The sequence below is a fragment of the Protopterus annectens genome, chromosome 6.part0, assembly GCF_019279795.1.
Source record: "Protopterus annectens isolate FY-2018-M chromosome 6.part0, PAN1.0, whole genome shotgun sequence".
NCBI lineage: Eukaryota > Metazoa > Chordata > Ceratodontiformes > Protopteridae > Protopterus > Protopterus annectens.
This window is the reverse complement of record NC_056737.1, coordinates 984,294,993-984,311,636: the sequence shown is the minus strand read 5'-3', so window position 1 is coordinate 984,311,636 and position 16,644 is coordinate 984,294,993. Positions and strand designations below refer to the sequence as shown.

At 43.0% G+C, this 16,644-nt stretch overlaps 1 protein-coding gene across 2 annotated transcripts in view; it reads right to left on the bottom strand.

Annotated features, from left to right (window-relative positions):
• The window catches only part of AREL1 (apoptosis resistant E3 ubiquitin protein ligase 1), a 1,112,453-nt gene that overhangs the window by 941,324 nt on the left and 154,485 nt on the right, over positions 1-16,644 (bottom strand). For both annotated transcript variants that reach the window (XM_044074621.1, XM_044074622.1), the window contains exon 3: positions 3,663-3,834. In XM_044074621.1, coding sequence (XP_043930556.1) covers positions 3,663-3,834 — 172 coding nt within the window. The remainder of the gene's footprint in view (positions 1-3,662; positions 3,835-16,644) is intronic.

The following is a 16,644-nucleotide window of genomic DNA, read 5'->3' as shown; positions in this document are numbered from 1 at the left end:
GTAAGGTTTGCTCTTTAAGCCAAGCATGTCTATGTATGACTGATCCTGTAACAGCAGCTCTACATGAGGCTTCTAAAGCATCAAAACCAGATTGCAAGGTATGTTTACCTACTTGCTCTGCACTATGTATCAAATCCTGCAACTCCTTCAAATCTGGTTGTTCAGGTTGTGACATTTTACTTCTCAACTGTGATAACAGAAACTGTTGGTACTTCAGCATATGGAACTGGCAGTTTAATGCCCTCATGGATAAGGTAGCCGAGGTGTATACCTTTATCCCCCACCTTTCTAAAGCTCTGGAATCCCTCTCTGAAGGTAATGGATTTTTAGTAGTGGAGGCCTTAATTCCCTTGGGACCCTGTGAGATAGTTTCTGGGTCAGCCGCATGGCTTTTGTATAGGAATTGGTGTGAGTCAGGAACCCGGTAATACCGGTCAGGCTTGACTGGAGCTGGAGGCAAAGAATCTGGGTTGAGACAGGACTCCGAATATACATCATCAAGGATATCTAAGACAGGAGGTATAGCCAGAGGCCTGTGCTGAGGGAGCAAGAGAAAATCCCTAAGCCTTTTCTTGGAGTCTGAGTACTCTTGGCCTTCCCAATGGAAGTGTTCCCTCAAGGTATGCAAGGTTTCCCCAAAAGAGTAATCCTCAGGGGGGGAGACAGAAGGAATGGACTCCTCTGCATCAGAATCTTCAAAAGGGGAGTATGAATGTTCCTGGTCATCAGAATGTTCTGAAATAATGGAGGCCTGGTCCGAGGAGGGGGATTCTTCCTCCACTCTGGGCCTTTTTTCGGGGGTTGAGAACCCCTGATAAGAGTAATTAAGTCATCAGCCATTTTGAGCATCTGCTTTTTAGGCATGGGGCCTTGAGAAGGGCCCTGTGAGGTTTGTTTTTTAGAATGCATGGCTGTCTTAGACTTAGTGAAAGCCTTGATGGAAAAAGAAGAGGAAGGCCTGAAGACACCTTGAGAGGAGGCAAACCTGTCTAAACTCTGAGTTTCACCGCCAAGAGTGGCTTCGGTATCTGTAGTCGGGGTGTGGGCCGAAGAGCCTGCGACCTCGGGTACAGAAGACACCGCCATTGAAGTGCCGTCGGTAGTCAGGGGCTGCGTAGGCGCCTCGCTGAGAACCGGACCCCCTGTAGTCGGCTTTGGCGTGGTGTCGGTAGAGGTCGCGGACCTCGTGTGTCAGTTCTTATCTTTGCGTCTTTTAGTCAAAACTGGAGTTGGAGTATCCGACGACATTATGTAGTTAAATTTTTTGCCAAAAAAGTGCTGGGCGAACTCCGCCCGATGCTTAATGGTGCGTTTGTTCATAATCTCAGGAGCTGGCCGACCGGCACTTGCGAACTGCTTCTGCTTCGGGCACCGCACGGCAAGAAAGACTGAAGAAAATGGCGTCGGCTGGTTCTTTTATACCCCTGTCGCACTGACATCAGGGAAGAAGTGACGACAACCGACGCCGGACCTAGACTTTGGAATTCGGCTGACCGAGGACCCGCCTGATGGCAGGAAAACCCATCTGTCATGACTGCAGCTGTATGCACGATGAACATCGAAAGTGCTTAACTGGAGTACAAAATGAATTTATGCTCAAATAAAGCCTGATTTCACTTGTCACTTTTCATTTCGGTCATTTCTGAAGAGCTAAGTGGTCAGGCATATTTTGGTTACAAATTCATATTGTGCTGGCTTTGTCATGGTGTTGAAGTCTACACTATCATCTTTATGGCTCTTTCGCCGGTCAGTTTTTGTGATTTTTGTGGACTACTACTTTCTTCTACAACAGAGGCCATCCTCCCCTGAACCTGGCCTAACCCAATTGTAGAAATGTGTACAATTCTAGAAGATTCTATGCTGTCATTTCTTCCAGTCCTGGAACCAGTGCACCTACCAAGACTGTGTACTTTTTTTATCCTGTTACTTGTGCACCAGCTGTCTTTCTTTATTTTTTAACCTACTTCTGTCCATGATATATGCTATATAAAATGCAGTCCATATATTGTTGTAATCTTGGTGAGATTTTGTAAAAATGTGGTCCACTTCATGAACGTACTCACCAAGACTTGAGGATGAATTAATTTCCAGCAATCCTACTCTCTTCTGCTTGACAATTTTATCATCTCTCAGTTTGGACCCTGGAATTCAGAACATGGCAGTGGATAATTTTTAATGGATGATGACTAAAAGACAAAGCATATTCCACTAGTGAGGACCCACTTCAAAAGTAAGCTCAAGAAATACTACAAAAGCAAAGTCCCTTCCGGGGTATGAGTTTTGTCAGGTGGTATGCCATTTCTTTCAATGTGATATTTCAGACTGGATGCTGGTCCTTAGGGTCTCCAGCACACACCTTAACTTACATTACATCCTTCCTGTTCAATTGAAAAATATTCTGAAAGGCCTTTTAGCCTCAAAGTTAGTTCTCGGTTTCCAATGCAAGACCACTTCTATAACGGATACTTTAAACAAATGAACCTTTTCTGTTACAGTAATAAAAACATTGAAACGCTACACATATTAACCTTTTCTATTTTAACAGTGAATGTGTATAATGCTTTCAAAACACAGGCTTGCTTTTATTCTAAAGTACACACATTTATAACAGTTTTATTTAATGGAATCAAGAAAGAAGGGTGTCAACAATGTATGTTATAATTATGATGCAGGTATGCCAGGTCATGCAACAAGAAAAGGTTAATAATGGAATTCAGGTAACAGTAAATATTTGGGGTGGACAGCACAGGGCACAGTTGAAAGACTAAAGCACCTTTCTCAGCCTGGACATGAGGAGATACATTTTTACAGTGAGGGTGGTGGTTCAGTGAAACAAACTTTCTAAACATGTAAAAAAAAAGTATTCTATCTATCCATCCATCCATCCTTTGTTGAGGATGGTAGTTCCAAAAGGGCAAGTGGCATCTTTTCACAGGAGACTTGTATAATAAAAACTAGTACCAAAACAAACCAAAATAAAAAATAGCCGAAAACAAAGAGATGGAACAAAGAGATGACTTCAGGTATAAAATAAAGACACTTTAATAGAACATTTTAGCACTTTCATCTCCATATGAGACTTCATCACAAATAAAACTTATTTCTGATGAATTCTCATATGGATAGCTTAAAATGTTTCTATTCAAATGTCTTTCTGATCTCTTTATCACTATTTTCAACAATTTTATCTTTTCCTGTAGAGGTGATGCTGATATTACTAGAGGAAATTTATCCAGGCCATCAGGGAACTTCCTCTACTCTTTTTGATAGGTGCTGTGGGATCTTAATGTCCACCTCAGCTAACACCAGGCAAATAGGACATCCAAAAATAACAGTCAGGAGTGCAGCACCCCACTTATACTACAATGCAAAATCAACAACTGATGTACCTAATGTGAGAATAGAACCCACAGCCTTGAGCATCAAAGTCAAGTGTGCTATCTGTTTGATCACTAATACGATAAATAGGTCAAAGAGTATGGGGGGTTTGTGGAGAGCTAATGGGAGGAAATGTAAGACATGAACAATAGCAACTGCAAGACAGAGACTGCATTGCTCTGGGAAACTAGACACACTTTTTGTCCCCTTCTGTCAGCAAGTTGGCAGCTCATTTTACAGCTTTTAAATCACAACTCCTTCTAAAATTTCTATGTCATACTCACTTTTTTGAAAAATGTTCAAGATTGTGGGAGCAGAGCCACTCTTCTAGTGCAAGATCATGTGCCAAGCGTTTCAGTGCCTCATGTAGGTGGTCCAGCGCTGGTTTCACCTCCAAAATCCCCTCTGACCCTGCCCATCCATTCACAACTGCTATCTCCTCCAAACACTGAACATCTGCAAGAAATACAGACATAAAAATATGTAAAATATCCTGGTCTTATCTGTATGCAAGCATAAAATCCAAGGTCAAAAGGAAAGGGGATGACAAAAACGGTATAAGCAACACAGTTAAGGCTCTCAAAGGACTATTTCAGCCCTGGTTCACTAACATGTTTTACCTGCAGGGCTTAATCGTTGACCATTCAAATATTCATTAAACATATATGAGAAAATATTTAACAAACGCATAACTGGCAAATCCCCAACAGTGACACTGCAAACTTGAGGAAACTATAAATGTCATACAATGTAAAAAACTGAACAAATAAATTAAATTACTGTTAATCACCTTTCTTAATGAATCTTGCAAGGAAGAAAATACAGCTGAAGAATGGAAGAGAGTGAACTGATCCTCCTTCATAAGGATGTAAGATGTGCTACAAACTTCTGACCTGTCAGTTTGACCACAGATGTAACATATGGATCTCTGCTGAAGGAAAGATGCAAAGCATCTGGAAGCAAATGGTGCAACGAGATGGAATACAGTATGGCTGTATACACAGGTTCATACCAGGGTCTTCACACACAGGTTCATGCCAGAGTTACACCCACCAGGGTCTTCATACACAGGTTCATACCAGGGTTACACCCACCTTCACACACAGGTTCATGCCAGGGTTACACCCACCAGGGTCTTCACACACAGGTTCATAGCAGGGTTACACCCACCAGGGTCTTCACACACAGGTTCATAGCAGGGTTACACCCACCAGGGTCTTCACACACAGGTTCACAGCAGGGTTACACCCACCAGGGTCTTCACACACAGGTTCACAGCAGGGTTACACCCACCAGGGTCTTCACACACAGGTTCACAGCAGGGTTACACCCACCAGGGTCTTCACACACAGGTTCACAGCAGGGTTACACCCACCAGGGTCTTCACACACAGGTTCACAGCAGGGTTACACCCACCAGGGTCTTCACACACAGGTTCACAGCAGGGTTACACCCACCAGGGTCTTCACACACAGGTTCACAGCAGGGTTACACCCACCAGGGTCTTCACACACAGGTTCACAGCAGGGTTACACCCACCAGGGTCTTCACACACAGGTTCACAGCAGGGTTACACCCACCAGGGTCTTCACACACAGGTTCATACCAGGTTCACACCCACCAGGGTCTTCACACACAGGTTCATACCAGGGTTACACCCACCAGGGTCTTCACACACAGGTTCATACCAGGGTTACACCCACCAGGGTCTTCACACACAGGTTCATACCAGGGTTACACCCACCAGGGTCTTCACACACAGGTTCATACCAGGGTTACACCCGCCAGGGTCTTCACACACCCGCCAGGGTCTTCACACACAGGTTCATACCAGGGTTACACCCACCAGGGTCTTCACACACAGATTCATACAAGGGTTACATCCACCAGGGTCTTTACAGACCTAGCCATGCAATCCAACCCAGTTCTATCCCAGAGTTACTTGGATACCTAAATGGAGGGGAAGGTTAGTAATGAGGCAACTCAGGGTTATGCATGTATCGGGGGAGTAGTACGTTAGTAAGTAAATTTACTTACTGTTGACCTCTGTCCATCAGAGACATGGAATCCAGAGCAGGGGTGAATTTGCAATTTCCCATCTAATGATCAAGGTTTGTTATAAAAGGATGAACTCTGCTTCACGTAGGTGCGCAACTTATTCCATAGCACAGGGGATCCTCTGAGACACACATCAGGGAGTTGTAAAATATGTGTCTTCCTTGCTTAAATTATTGTTATAACTAGTACGTCGGTCATGTAGCGTTGTTTTGTATGCACTAGACAGCTTCAAAAATTATACGTGATGATGGGGATTCAGAAAATTGTGTTAAGGGGTAAATCAAGCCTGAAAAATAGGGACATATCGTGAAAAAATAGGCACATCCTGAATAAGGGTAGAAAACAAGAGCATCCCCCCACAATTGGGACGATTGAGAGGTCTGCTCCCATTACGCCTCCAGCATTTACTATCTGCTTGAGGAGTAATTCTCTAAAGTCTGCTTGGGGTATAAAAAAGGATTTTCAAGCACTTCCATCCCAAAATCCTAAACATACAAATGTGCGCCTAATGTTTTGTTGTAAATCGCCCTTCCATTTTCCTAATCTTTTCTACCCCCCCCAACTGATTAATTCTTATCTTTATCGTGCAGTATGTATATGGCTGTTAGCTTCTGCTTTACATTAAAATGAAAACCTCTACCAGCGCCAGTCTTTCACTTCACCCTTCCCCTCCCCCTCTCTCCGTTGTCAATCCAATATACATTCTCAAACCAGAATTATTTTTGTGCTAAAGGAATCTGCAGAGGATGATGTAAAGAATGCGCCAAAGGACTGAAGGCCAGATCAAAATGGTCTCATCACAGAGCTGGAAGATTTGGCTCATCCTTGTAAGATGACCTGGAAAAAAGCTGTCCTGAAAAAGTTTCTAGGTAATGTCCACTACAGTCGCTTCTTTCAGGCTGTGATGAAGGAAATTCAGACCAGCTGCTTTGCACCGATTCACCATGAAGCATAATCCAGGCAGCCTACCATCAGCTGCTCTCTTACTATATGAAGAAGCAGGGGGTATGTCCGCCACATAAGCCCCTTCATTTCAGAATGAGCAAGGTGGATGCTAATCTCTAGAGCATTCAATACCAGTGCCAAGTACCCCTGGGGAGCCACTGTGGGCTTGTCATTTGAAGCCTTGCAAAGGCAAGTAAAAGGATACAAGAAAATATTCAGAAAGATTTACATGGACTTGGAGTAAACAGAAGGAGTAAGATACAGAAACCCTAAGGGAAAGCTAGGAAAAGGAGAGTGAGGTGTGTAAGAGTAATGTAATATGGGCTAACGCTCAGGGGGATACGTGACAGACCAAAAAGAGCAGGGCCAAAAAATGTGCAGACAGGACTATATGCCCGCCCATACTGTATATTTGATTTGTGACACTCCTCCCAGTCTAGTGTCATTAGTTCATTCAATCTAATACAGAACATTTGTGAAGGCCAACCCACTCAGATTCTTAACCTTGAATTAACTTCTGTTCCAGCTTTCTCCATTTCCACTTTACTGTAAAAAAAAAAAAAAAAATTCTAAGCCCCTTTCCTGTAACAAGTCTTGCCCAGATACAGATTTGCTGTATTCAGGACTGTTTGTAAGCTCCTGAACCCATCCCCCACTTAACTAGGGTTAAACTATTCCTGGCGCCATAAAATGTGCTTCAAATTTTCCCTTGCAACTAGCCAGCTTTTTAATTTTAGCACTCAAATCTGTTTCTTTGAGCTCAGCGCTTGTTCAGCACTAAATAAGCTACAAATTACTATAGCACTCAACTTTCCTCACTTGTCTGGAGGAAAACAGTTTTTACTACTTAACAAATAAGCACCTATCCAGGCATGTCTAAAAGGTCAGCTCCCGGTGTTTTCTCCTGTCTACTTAATGAATCTGGGCATCTTGAGACAAATGCAGCAATTGCCTCATGTACACAGACAACTCTCTCCTCCTACCACCCAACACTACGACCTGTGAGAGATGCAGTTATATAGCCAAACTGGAAGCAAAGCTGTTTTCACCGAAGACTGGACTAGAGAGTCAAGAGGAGGAGAAGGTAAACACTTGCACCACACCACACTCATCACATAGTCCCCCAAAACCTACACCACCAAAACACACACAAAGAAGCACAAAACACACACCTACATTTGCGGAGGTTCTCAGTAAAAATCTGCCCAAAGAACCGAGACCTCCAAAGCAGAAATGCAAGCAACCTCCACCCCCCCCAACACAACTCAAATGACACATAGTCCACATACTCAGTGTGCCACTCAACTACAGCCCATAAGGCATAACGTACCCAACACTCTAGTCATAGCTGACTCTATAGTCAGGCACACTGATGTTCCACTCACCAGGCTAAATAAGGAGAAAGTTACTGTCAGCTGCCTGTCAGGTGCCAGGATCCGCCACATAAAGCACGCACTCTGGTCACTCCACAACAAGTACAAATATGACTTGTCATTGTCCATGTTGGTGTGAATGATCTGAGACGTACCTCCCTGGACTAAATGAAAAGAGACATGGAGGAGCTCTCCGATCTTGTAGCCCAGGCAGGTATGACCCTAGCCCTGAGTAGCATCATGCCATCACCCAGAATACCACAGCACAAGGACAAAATGATTGACTTCAACAATTGGCTAAGCTTCTGGTGTCATTCTAAGGGAATCCAGTATCTGTCTGCTTGGGATGACATGATCGACAGACCACGCTGCTTTGCCAGAAATGGCCTGCACCTGTCGCCCTTGGGATTCCGGACACTGGCAAAGGCTCATGCCACCCCTATAGTGCCTTTTTTAGGCAAGGTTCAAATGACAACTTCACCACCGTAATGGGTACAAACAATCAAAATCTGAGGGTAATGCTACTCAAAGCTAGAAGTCTAAACCTCAAAATGCACTCACTCAAGGCACTCCTTAAAATGGAGAACAGAGACATCTGTGCAGTGACAGAGACCTGGTTCAAAGCTCCAGAGAGCACCCCTGCATTACCAGGCTATAATTCATTCCACACTAAAGGTGGAGGTGTGTCCATATTCATTAAGGATATCCACACCTCCAAGCTAGTTGCTCAGCATAATGCAGCCGAGATTATCCAAGTTCAACTAACTCTGGACAAAACCGCAATCCAGATTGTAGCTTGCTACAGACCCCCCCCCCCACCATGCCCCAGGATTACCACGCGTCTTTTCTTGATACACTGGAAAATATTAAGGTACAACCCAACACCCTAACAATGAGTGATTTCAACTACCCCACCATTAACTGGGAAAACTACTCGTGTACCAACACTTTTGCTCAACGTTTTCTGAAATTCATCAAGTTCAACGCCGTGGATCAACTTATCCACACACCCACCAGGGACAGCAATACACTAGACCTGGTCATCACCAACATGGGCGACCGGAGTTCCACACCAGAGGTCAGCTTCTCGTTGCTCAGATCCGACCACAAGCTAATCACCCTAGATCTCCACAACCCGCTCCCACCCCCCATTAGGGAAACAACCATAAACAATTTCTCCAAAGGTAACTTCACGCTTCTTAAGACAGAAGTGGCAAACTTCATGATACCCATGCAGATGGACAAAAGAGGTACAACTGCTGAATCTTACACAAATGCACTTTATAAGCACTTACAAGTGCATGGATCGTGCTAGTCTCCAAAAAAAGGAAGCCAATCTGGTGATCTCCTGCCATAAACAAACTCTTCAACAGAAGAGGGAAACTGTTGCAAAAAAGAGTAAAATCCCATGATAGGAGGAACTCCCTGGTCAGCCTCAGTAAGAAGCTGAGATCCCTCATAAAATCCTCCAAAGCTAGTTATGAAAACAAAATCATCACGGATTCTAAAGACAACCACAAAGCATTCTATAGCTATGTCAAGAATCTCAATGGCAACACTCAGAGCTGCTCTGAGTTACAGCACAATGACACTAAATATACAGATATACAGAACCAACTAATATTGCAAACATCCTGGCAGACAGGTTCAGTGCTAACTTTACCCCCCTCTCACCCCCTAAAGGGCCCATCTTTATACCGGAAGAAAGCAAAGTTCCTGTAATCATGGCTGCACAGGTAAAAACCTCACTCTCCAAAGCCAAGAACACAGCATCCATGGGACCTGACAACATCCCAGGCTGCCTTCTACATGAACTACAGAATGAACTGGCACCCCACCTAAGTACCATGTTCAATCATAGCCTCACATCAGGCTTTGTGCCCATTGAATGGTGCACCACGATGGTTATCCCACTCCACAAAGGGGGGGGTCACAACAGACCCCGGGAACTGCCGCCTCATTAGCCTGACGAGCCTGGTCTGCAAAGCCATGGAACTCATAAACAAAGACAATAGAGATCTCCAAACTCTGGACCCCACACAGTTCGGGTTTGTAAAGGGCAGATCATGTCTCCTAAACCTGATAGACTTCTTTGAAGCTGTCACCAAAGCCATAGATGAGGGTAATGTGGTTCACACAGCCTATCTTGATCTCGCCAAGACGTTCAACACCATCCCCCACTCTGGAATTATAGATAAACTCACTAAACTAGGTATAAATCCCTATGTCACAAGATGGGCTGCCAACTGGCTTAGGGACAGAACCCACACTGTGAAAGTAGCAGACTCCAAATCAGACTTCAGACCAGTGACAAGTGGAGTACCACAGGGCTCAGTCCTAGGTCCCCCCCTGTTTGGTATCTACTTCTCTAAAGTACAGGCTAACACAGAAGGTCTTAGGCTAACTAAATTCGCAGATGACTGCAAACTAGGAGCCATAAATCGAAACTCCTAACGATGTGAACATCCTACAAAAGAGCCTCACTGAGACAGATGCCTGGTGTCAAAGCCATGGTCTCAAGCTCAATGCCAAAAAGTGCATTGTCATCCCCTTTGGTAAAAACTCTGCACCCATGAACTACCACATAAGCGGTAGTCTACTTAACACTGAAAGTGTGATAAGAAACCTTGGGACACAGGCAGACAGTAGTCTCTCCTTTGATAATCACATTGCCACAGTGGTCAGGAAATCCTTCTACGTGGCACACCTCATCACAAAAGGTTTCTCATCCAGAAAAAAAAGAGGTCATTGTTCCCCTCTACTCATCACTCATTAGACCCATTAGAGTACAATGCCCCTTTTGGTATATACCTCACAAGACATCTACAACAACTGGAAAGGCCGCAGAAATACCTCACAAAGAGGATTACTGGCCTCAGACAGATGCCCTACGCAGACCAACTCCAAAAACTCCAGCTTTAATCTGTCGCATATCGCCTACTCAGAAGCGATCTCTGCCTAACATACAAAACTATGTCAGGCCCAGAGCTGTAGGACATGCTCCACTTAAAGAAATCCCAAGCCGTCCGAGCTACACGCTCTAGGGACCTAAACCTTGTCACCACAATAAACAGAACATGCTGGAGGGATAGATTCCTGTCCCAGACACTTCCCATACTCTGAAACAGACTACCTATCTATGTCAAACAGAGCTCCTCATTAGCACTCTTCAAGAAAATCTTGATGATTGGATGGGTAATAGGAAATTCACCCCGGGGATCACTTCTGTGGTTCTGCTTGACAGGGACACAGAAAAATAATTTTCTTGGGTGGCGAAAGCCAGGGTACCTTTTTGGCTAGGCTTGTATAGGCCCTAGGGCCAATAGCCTAGTACCTACCTATGAACCTATATACAGGTGTTATAAAATGCATGTCAGCTAAAAAGACACAAGGAAGCAGAAGGGGGATGAATACTACATGTGTAAGTGACCAAGAATGGACAACTTGTGCATATGCTGAAGGGACAGAAATATCCATGTTGGGGGGCAAGGTGATGTCTGTCTGGCAGCAGGTAAATGAGAGAAGTTGCATGGCAGATGGTAGGTATGAATATCTGGAATACAAAGAGACAAGAGGGAATGCAAAATGGAGGAAGTGGTGTAGGTGTTACAAGAGGTATGGTGGGTTGTTGTTGTGTCTTTCGGCTTATCCCGGTTAGGGGTCGCCACAGCAGAACTCCGGTCTGCTAATGTTTGTTAGTGGATTTTTACATGCCGAGTTACCAGCCCTGATGCACAACCTTCAATGAAGGCATGCCCATTCACGCATGCCTCCACACAAAAGACGCTCTAGCTGAGAATCGAATGCGACAACATCTTGCTGTGAGGAAAATTTGGGTGGCGAAAAACAGGGTACCTTTTTGGCTAGGCTTGTATAGGCCCTAGGGCCAATAGCCTAGTACCTACCTATGAACCTATACACAGGTGTTATAAAATGCATGTCAGCTAAAAAGACACAAGGAAGCAGAAGGGGGGTGAATACCACAGGTTTAAGTGACCAAGAATGGACAACCTGCACATGTGCTGGAGGGAAAGAAATATCCATGTTGGGGGCATGGTGATGTCTGTCTGGCAGCAGGTAAATGAGAGAAGTTGCATGGTAGATGGTAGGTATGAATATCTGGAATACAAACAGACAAGAGGGAATGCAAAATGGAGGAAGTGGTGTAGGTGTTACAAGAGGTATGGTGGGTAAAAGACAAAATGCCAACAACAGTACAATGGCAGGCTGACAGCCAGGGATGGAGAATCAGGGATGGATGTAGGTACAGAAACTGATGTAGTTAGAAACAATACTGCAGTACAAAGACAGCAAGTTACGGAGGACTGATGGGAAGCAATATAAAGGAAAAGAAGGATGAGGGCCAATCAAAACCCAGAGTGCAGAAATGGTATGGGGGCTGCTTAGGTTCATAGGTGTGTACTAGGCTAATGGCCCTGGAGCCTTTACAAGCCTAGCCCATATAAGTGCCCTGGCATTAGTAAATAATTATAAAGACCCCAGAGTGGAGAAATGGTGTGGGGGCTGCTTAGGTTCATAGGTGTGTACTAGGCTAATGGCCCAGGAGCCTTTACAAGCCTAGCCCATAGAAGTGCCCTGGCATTAGTAAACAATTATAAAGAACCCAGAGTGCAGAAATTGTGTGGGGGCTGCTTAGGTTCATAGGTGTGTACTAGGCTAATGGCCCTGGAGCCTTTACAAGCCTAGCCCACAGAAGTGCCCTGGCATTAGTAAATAATTATAAAGACCCCAGAGTGGAGAAATGGTGTGGGGGCTGCTTAGGTTCATAGGTGTGTACTAGGCTAATGGCCCTGGATCCTTTACAAGCCTAGCCCAAAGAAGTGCCCTGACATTAGTAAACAATTATAAAGAACCCAGAGTGGAGAAATGGTGTGGGGGCTGCTTAGGTTCATAGGTGTGTACTAGGCTAATGGCACTGGAGCCTTTACAAGCCTAGCCCATACAAGCGCCCTGGCATTAGTAAATAATTATAAAGAATCCACATGGCACTAGGTTCGATACGTAGTAATCCTGCCCCCTGGCTACAAAAATCCAATACAGCCTTACACAAAGACAGGGACAAAGCCTGGAAAATCTGGTGACAACACAAGACACGTACAACTAGGCAAATCTACCTTGAACTACAAAATAAGGCAAAAAAAACAAAGTAGGGGGTGACAATCAAAGTCACTATATCTCCTTACAAAGTAAATATAGCTCCAACCCTCAAAATTTTTCTGCTACAGTGAACATCCTCCAGCCTGGAAAGACCCCCCCCCCCCAACACAGATGGCACAAACTCAGACATAGCCACCAGCTTTAAGGAATACTTTTATCACCTCTATACTTAAACTTAAAACAGTACAAACACTCCCAACCCACCACAACCCCCTATAACCCAAAATAACACTACTCCGTTCTCTCTCGAGCCAGCACCAATCACTATTATTTAAAAATACCTATCCAAACTCAAACTCACCACCCTACCAGCAGACAATCTTCCCGCTGAATACCTTCAACTTGCATCCCAGGCCATACCTTATCTCATCTCACTACTAATAAATAGATCCATTAAAGAAAATATCGTCCATCCTTATGGAAGACTTCATTCTTCATTCCCCTTCACAAGGGTAGCCCCTCCACTGACCTCTTAAATTACCAACCCATCGTGATCCTCTCACCCCCTATCAAAGATCTTAGAAAAGTGCATCCACCATCAACTACTCACACATCTTCTCTCCAATAAACTCCTCTCCAAATGCCAACATGGATTCCGACCACCCTAATTAACTTCAACAGCACTGCAAACTCAATCAGGAACCAAGGCAACCTAGTATCTACCTTTCTAGACTTATCCAAAGCATTTGACACAATTTCTCATAATAAACTCCTAACATACCTCTCTGACCTCAACATCAACAAACCCTCCCTACTTTGGTTCCAAAGTTACCTAGACAACCACCAAAAGTCTGTCAAATGGCTCAACTCCCTATCTCCCCCACTTCTTCTCACACTATGTGTCCCACAATGTACTATTTTAGGCCCCCTTCTCTTTAACACCTTCACAAACCAACTTCAGGTTAGCAACCACAAAAGCTGACATAGTCCAATACGCTGACGACACAACCCTGATCTGCTCTGCTCCAAACATCCAACTCCTCCAGCAAAAAGCCCAAGAATCCTTTACAGAGATAGAAAACTGGTTAAGTAAGTCACAACTGATATTAAACCCGAAGAAAACACAACTTACGTTGTTTCATCAAAGACAAACGCCCCCAACTTCTCCACAGTCTCAACCAATAAAACACCCATCACCCCAGTATCAGAGGCCAAACTCCGAGGACTTACAATTGACTCGCATTTAAAATTCAAAAGACACATCTCTATAACTATCTCCAAAGTCCATAAAAAACTAGGTACCCTTTATTGCTGCAAAAAGTACCTCAACTCCAAGGCTCGAACTGATACACCCAGAACCCACCTCCTGTCCCCACTACTCCACACATCCCCAGTGCTAAAAAAGCTAAATAAAACCGATCTGAACAAACTCTCCACCTGCTACAAAAAAATCGTAAGGTTTGTAACCAACGCCAAATCCCTCTCCAACCACTGCCAATCCCTACACATATTGCATTGGCTCGAACTTCCCAATCTACTACACTACCGACAACTCAACCTAGCCCACCAAATATTATACTGTCCTCAGAAAACCCCTGCCCTGACTGGTCTCCTCAACTTTTACAACTCAAATAGACAACTACGATCCAGTAATACAGCTCTGATTAATACAATTCCAAGCAAAAATAGCTCAGGTGAAGCTCTCTTCCCTAATGAAGTTGCAACAATATGGAACACCCTGCCCCCTGAACTCAGAATTCAAAGCTTTTACCTCTACATTCAAAAACCTCCTTTAGCATACCTCTACAGTAGCCACTTTTGTAACTGCAACCCCCCCCCCGAATCCACATGGACTGTAAGACAACTTCATAGCGGTCCTGCTGTTATTCCCTCATGCTTCTGGTATTCACCAACTTTTTTTCTACCATTGATACTGTACATACTGCATATACTGCCACTACTTGATAGAATACAAGACAAGACGGTCTTAACTACACTCATTATGTATACTGTATAAATTACATCTACTATGTATAATAGGTTTCCTAATCTGCTAGTATCATCCCTCACTTAGTAGCATCTCTCCTAATCTACTTTGTAACTAAATTTACATTTTTATATTCTATTATATTTTTGTAACCAACTGTTGCCATTATTTGATTTCCTATAAAATATGGAGCTTTTCTCCCCAGGACTCAGTTGAAAACAGACACCAGATGTCCAGTCGGATTATCCTGGTAAATTAATTACACACACTCTATACCTATATGTATATATATATATATATATATATATATATATATATATATATATATATCCCCTTCAAAACATCTAAAACCCATAACACTGAATTTCATAACATCTGACGGTACAAATCACATGAAAATAACATCCCCTCCACATATAATGACACGAAAACTACCAAACACACATTTTACTATGTTTCTGCAGGGGGGCTTGATACAGTGGGGTTAGGAAATTAACTTTTTCCCAATGTAGTGCCATCCTGGAATTGGTATATTTAATTTAAGGGGGGGAGCAGAGCACCCCACATAGGGTGTGCAGAGGGGCTTGCCCCCCTGTAGAAACGTAGTAAAAAGTTTGTTAGTTTAATGTTGTTATATGTGGAGGGGATGTTATCTTCTTGGGATTTTTAGTGTCAGATGTTATGAAATTCGATGTTATGGGATTTAGAGGTTTCAAAGTAGACCCATATCTATATATATCTATATATCTATCTATATCTATCTATATCTATCTATATCTATCTATATCTATCTATATCTATATATATGTATATACATACACACACACTCCATACACACATTATATATCACACACATTATATATATCTCTCACACACAAACACACACATTACATATCACTCACACATTCACACACACACACACACAGATATACATCTATACATATATATATATATATACATACATACATATATACATATATATATATATATATATATATATATATATATATATATATACACACACATATATATATATATATATATATATATATATATATATATATATATATATATATATAGATATGTATGTATGTGTGTGCCATTTTATTTGACATTTGTTTACCAGGATAGTCTGACTGGTCAACAGAACCTGTTTTCAGAGGAGGCCCAGGGAGAAAAGCTCCATGTACAGGCAATATAATCACAGCATTTGTATCTTACAGTATATATATATATATATATATATATATATATATATATATATATATATATATATATATACACACACACACACACACACACACACACACACACACACACACACACACACACACACACACACACACACACACACACATTATTTTATTTATTTGACATTTGTTTACCAGGATAGTCTGACTGGGTCAAAAGAAACTGTTTACAGAGGGGGCCCAGGGAGAAAAGCTCCATGTACAGGCAATATAATCACAGCATTCGTATCTTACAGTATATACACACACACATTATATATCACTCACACACACACACACACACACACACACACACACACACACACACACACACACACACACACACACACACACGTATTATTTTATTTGACATTTGTTTACCAGGATAGTCTGACTGGGTCAACAGAACCTGTTTTCAGAGGAGGCCCGGGGAGAAAAGCTCCATGTACAGGCAATATAATCACAGCATTCGTATCTTACAGTATATACACACACATTATATATCACACACACACACACACACACACACACACACACACACACACAACAATAACAC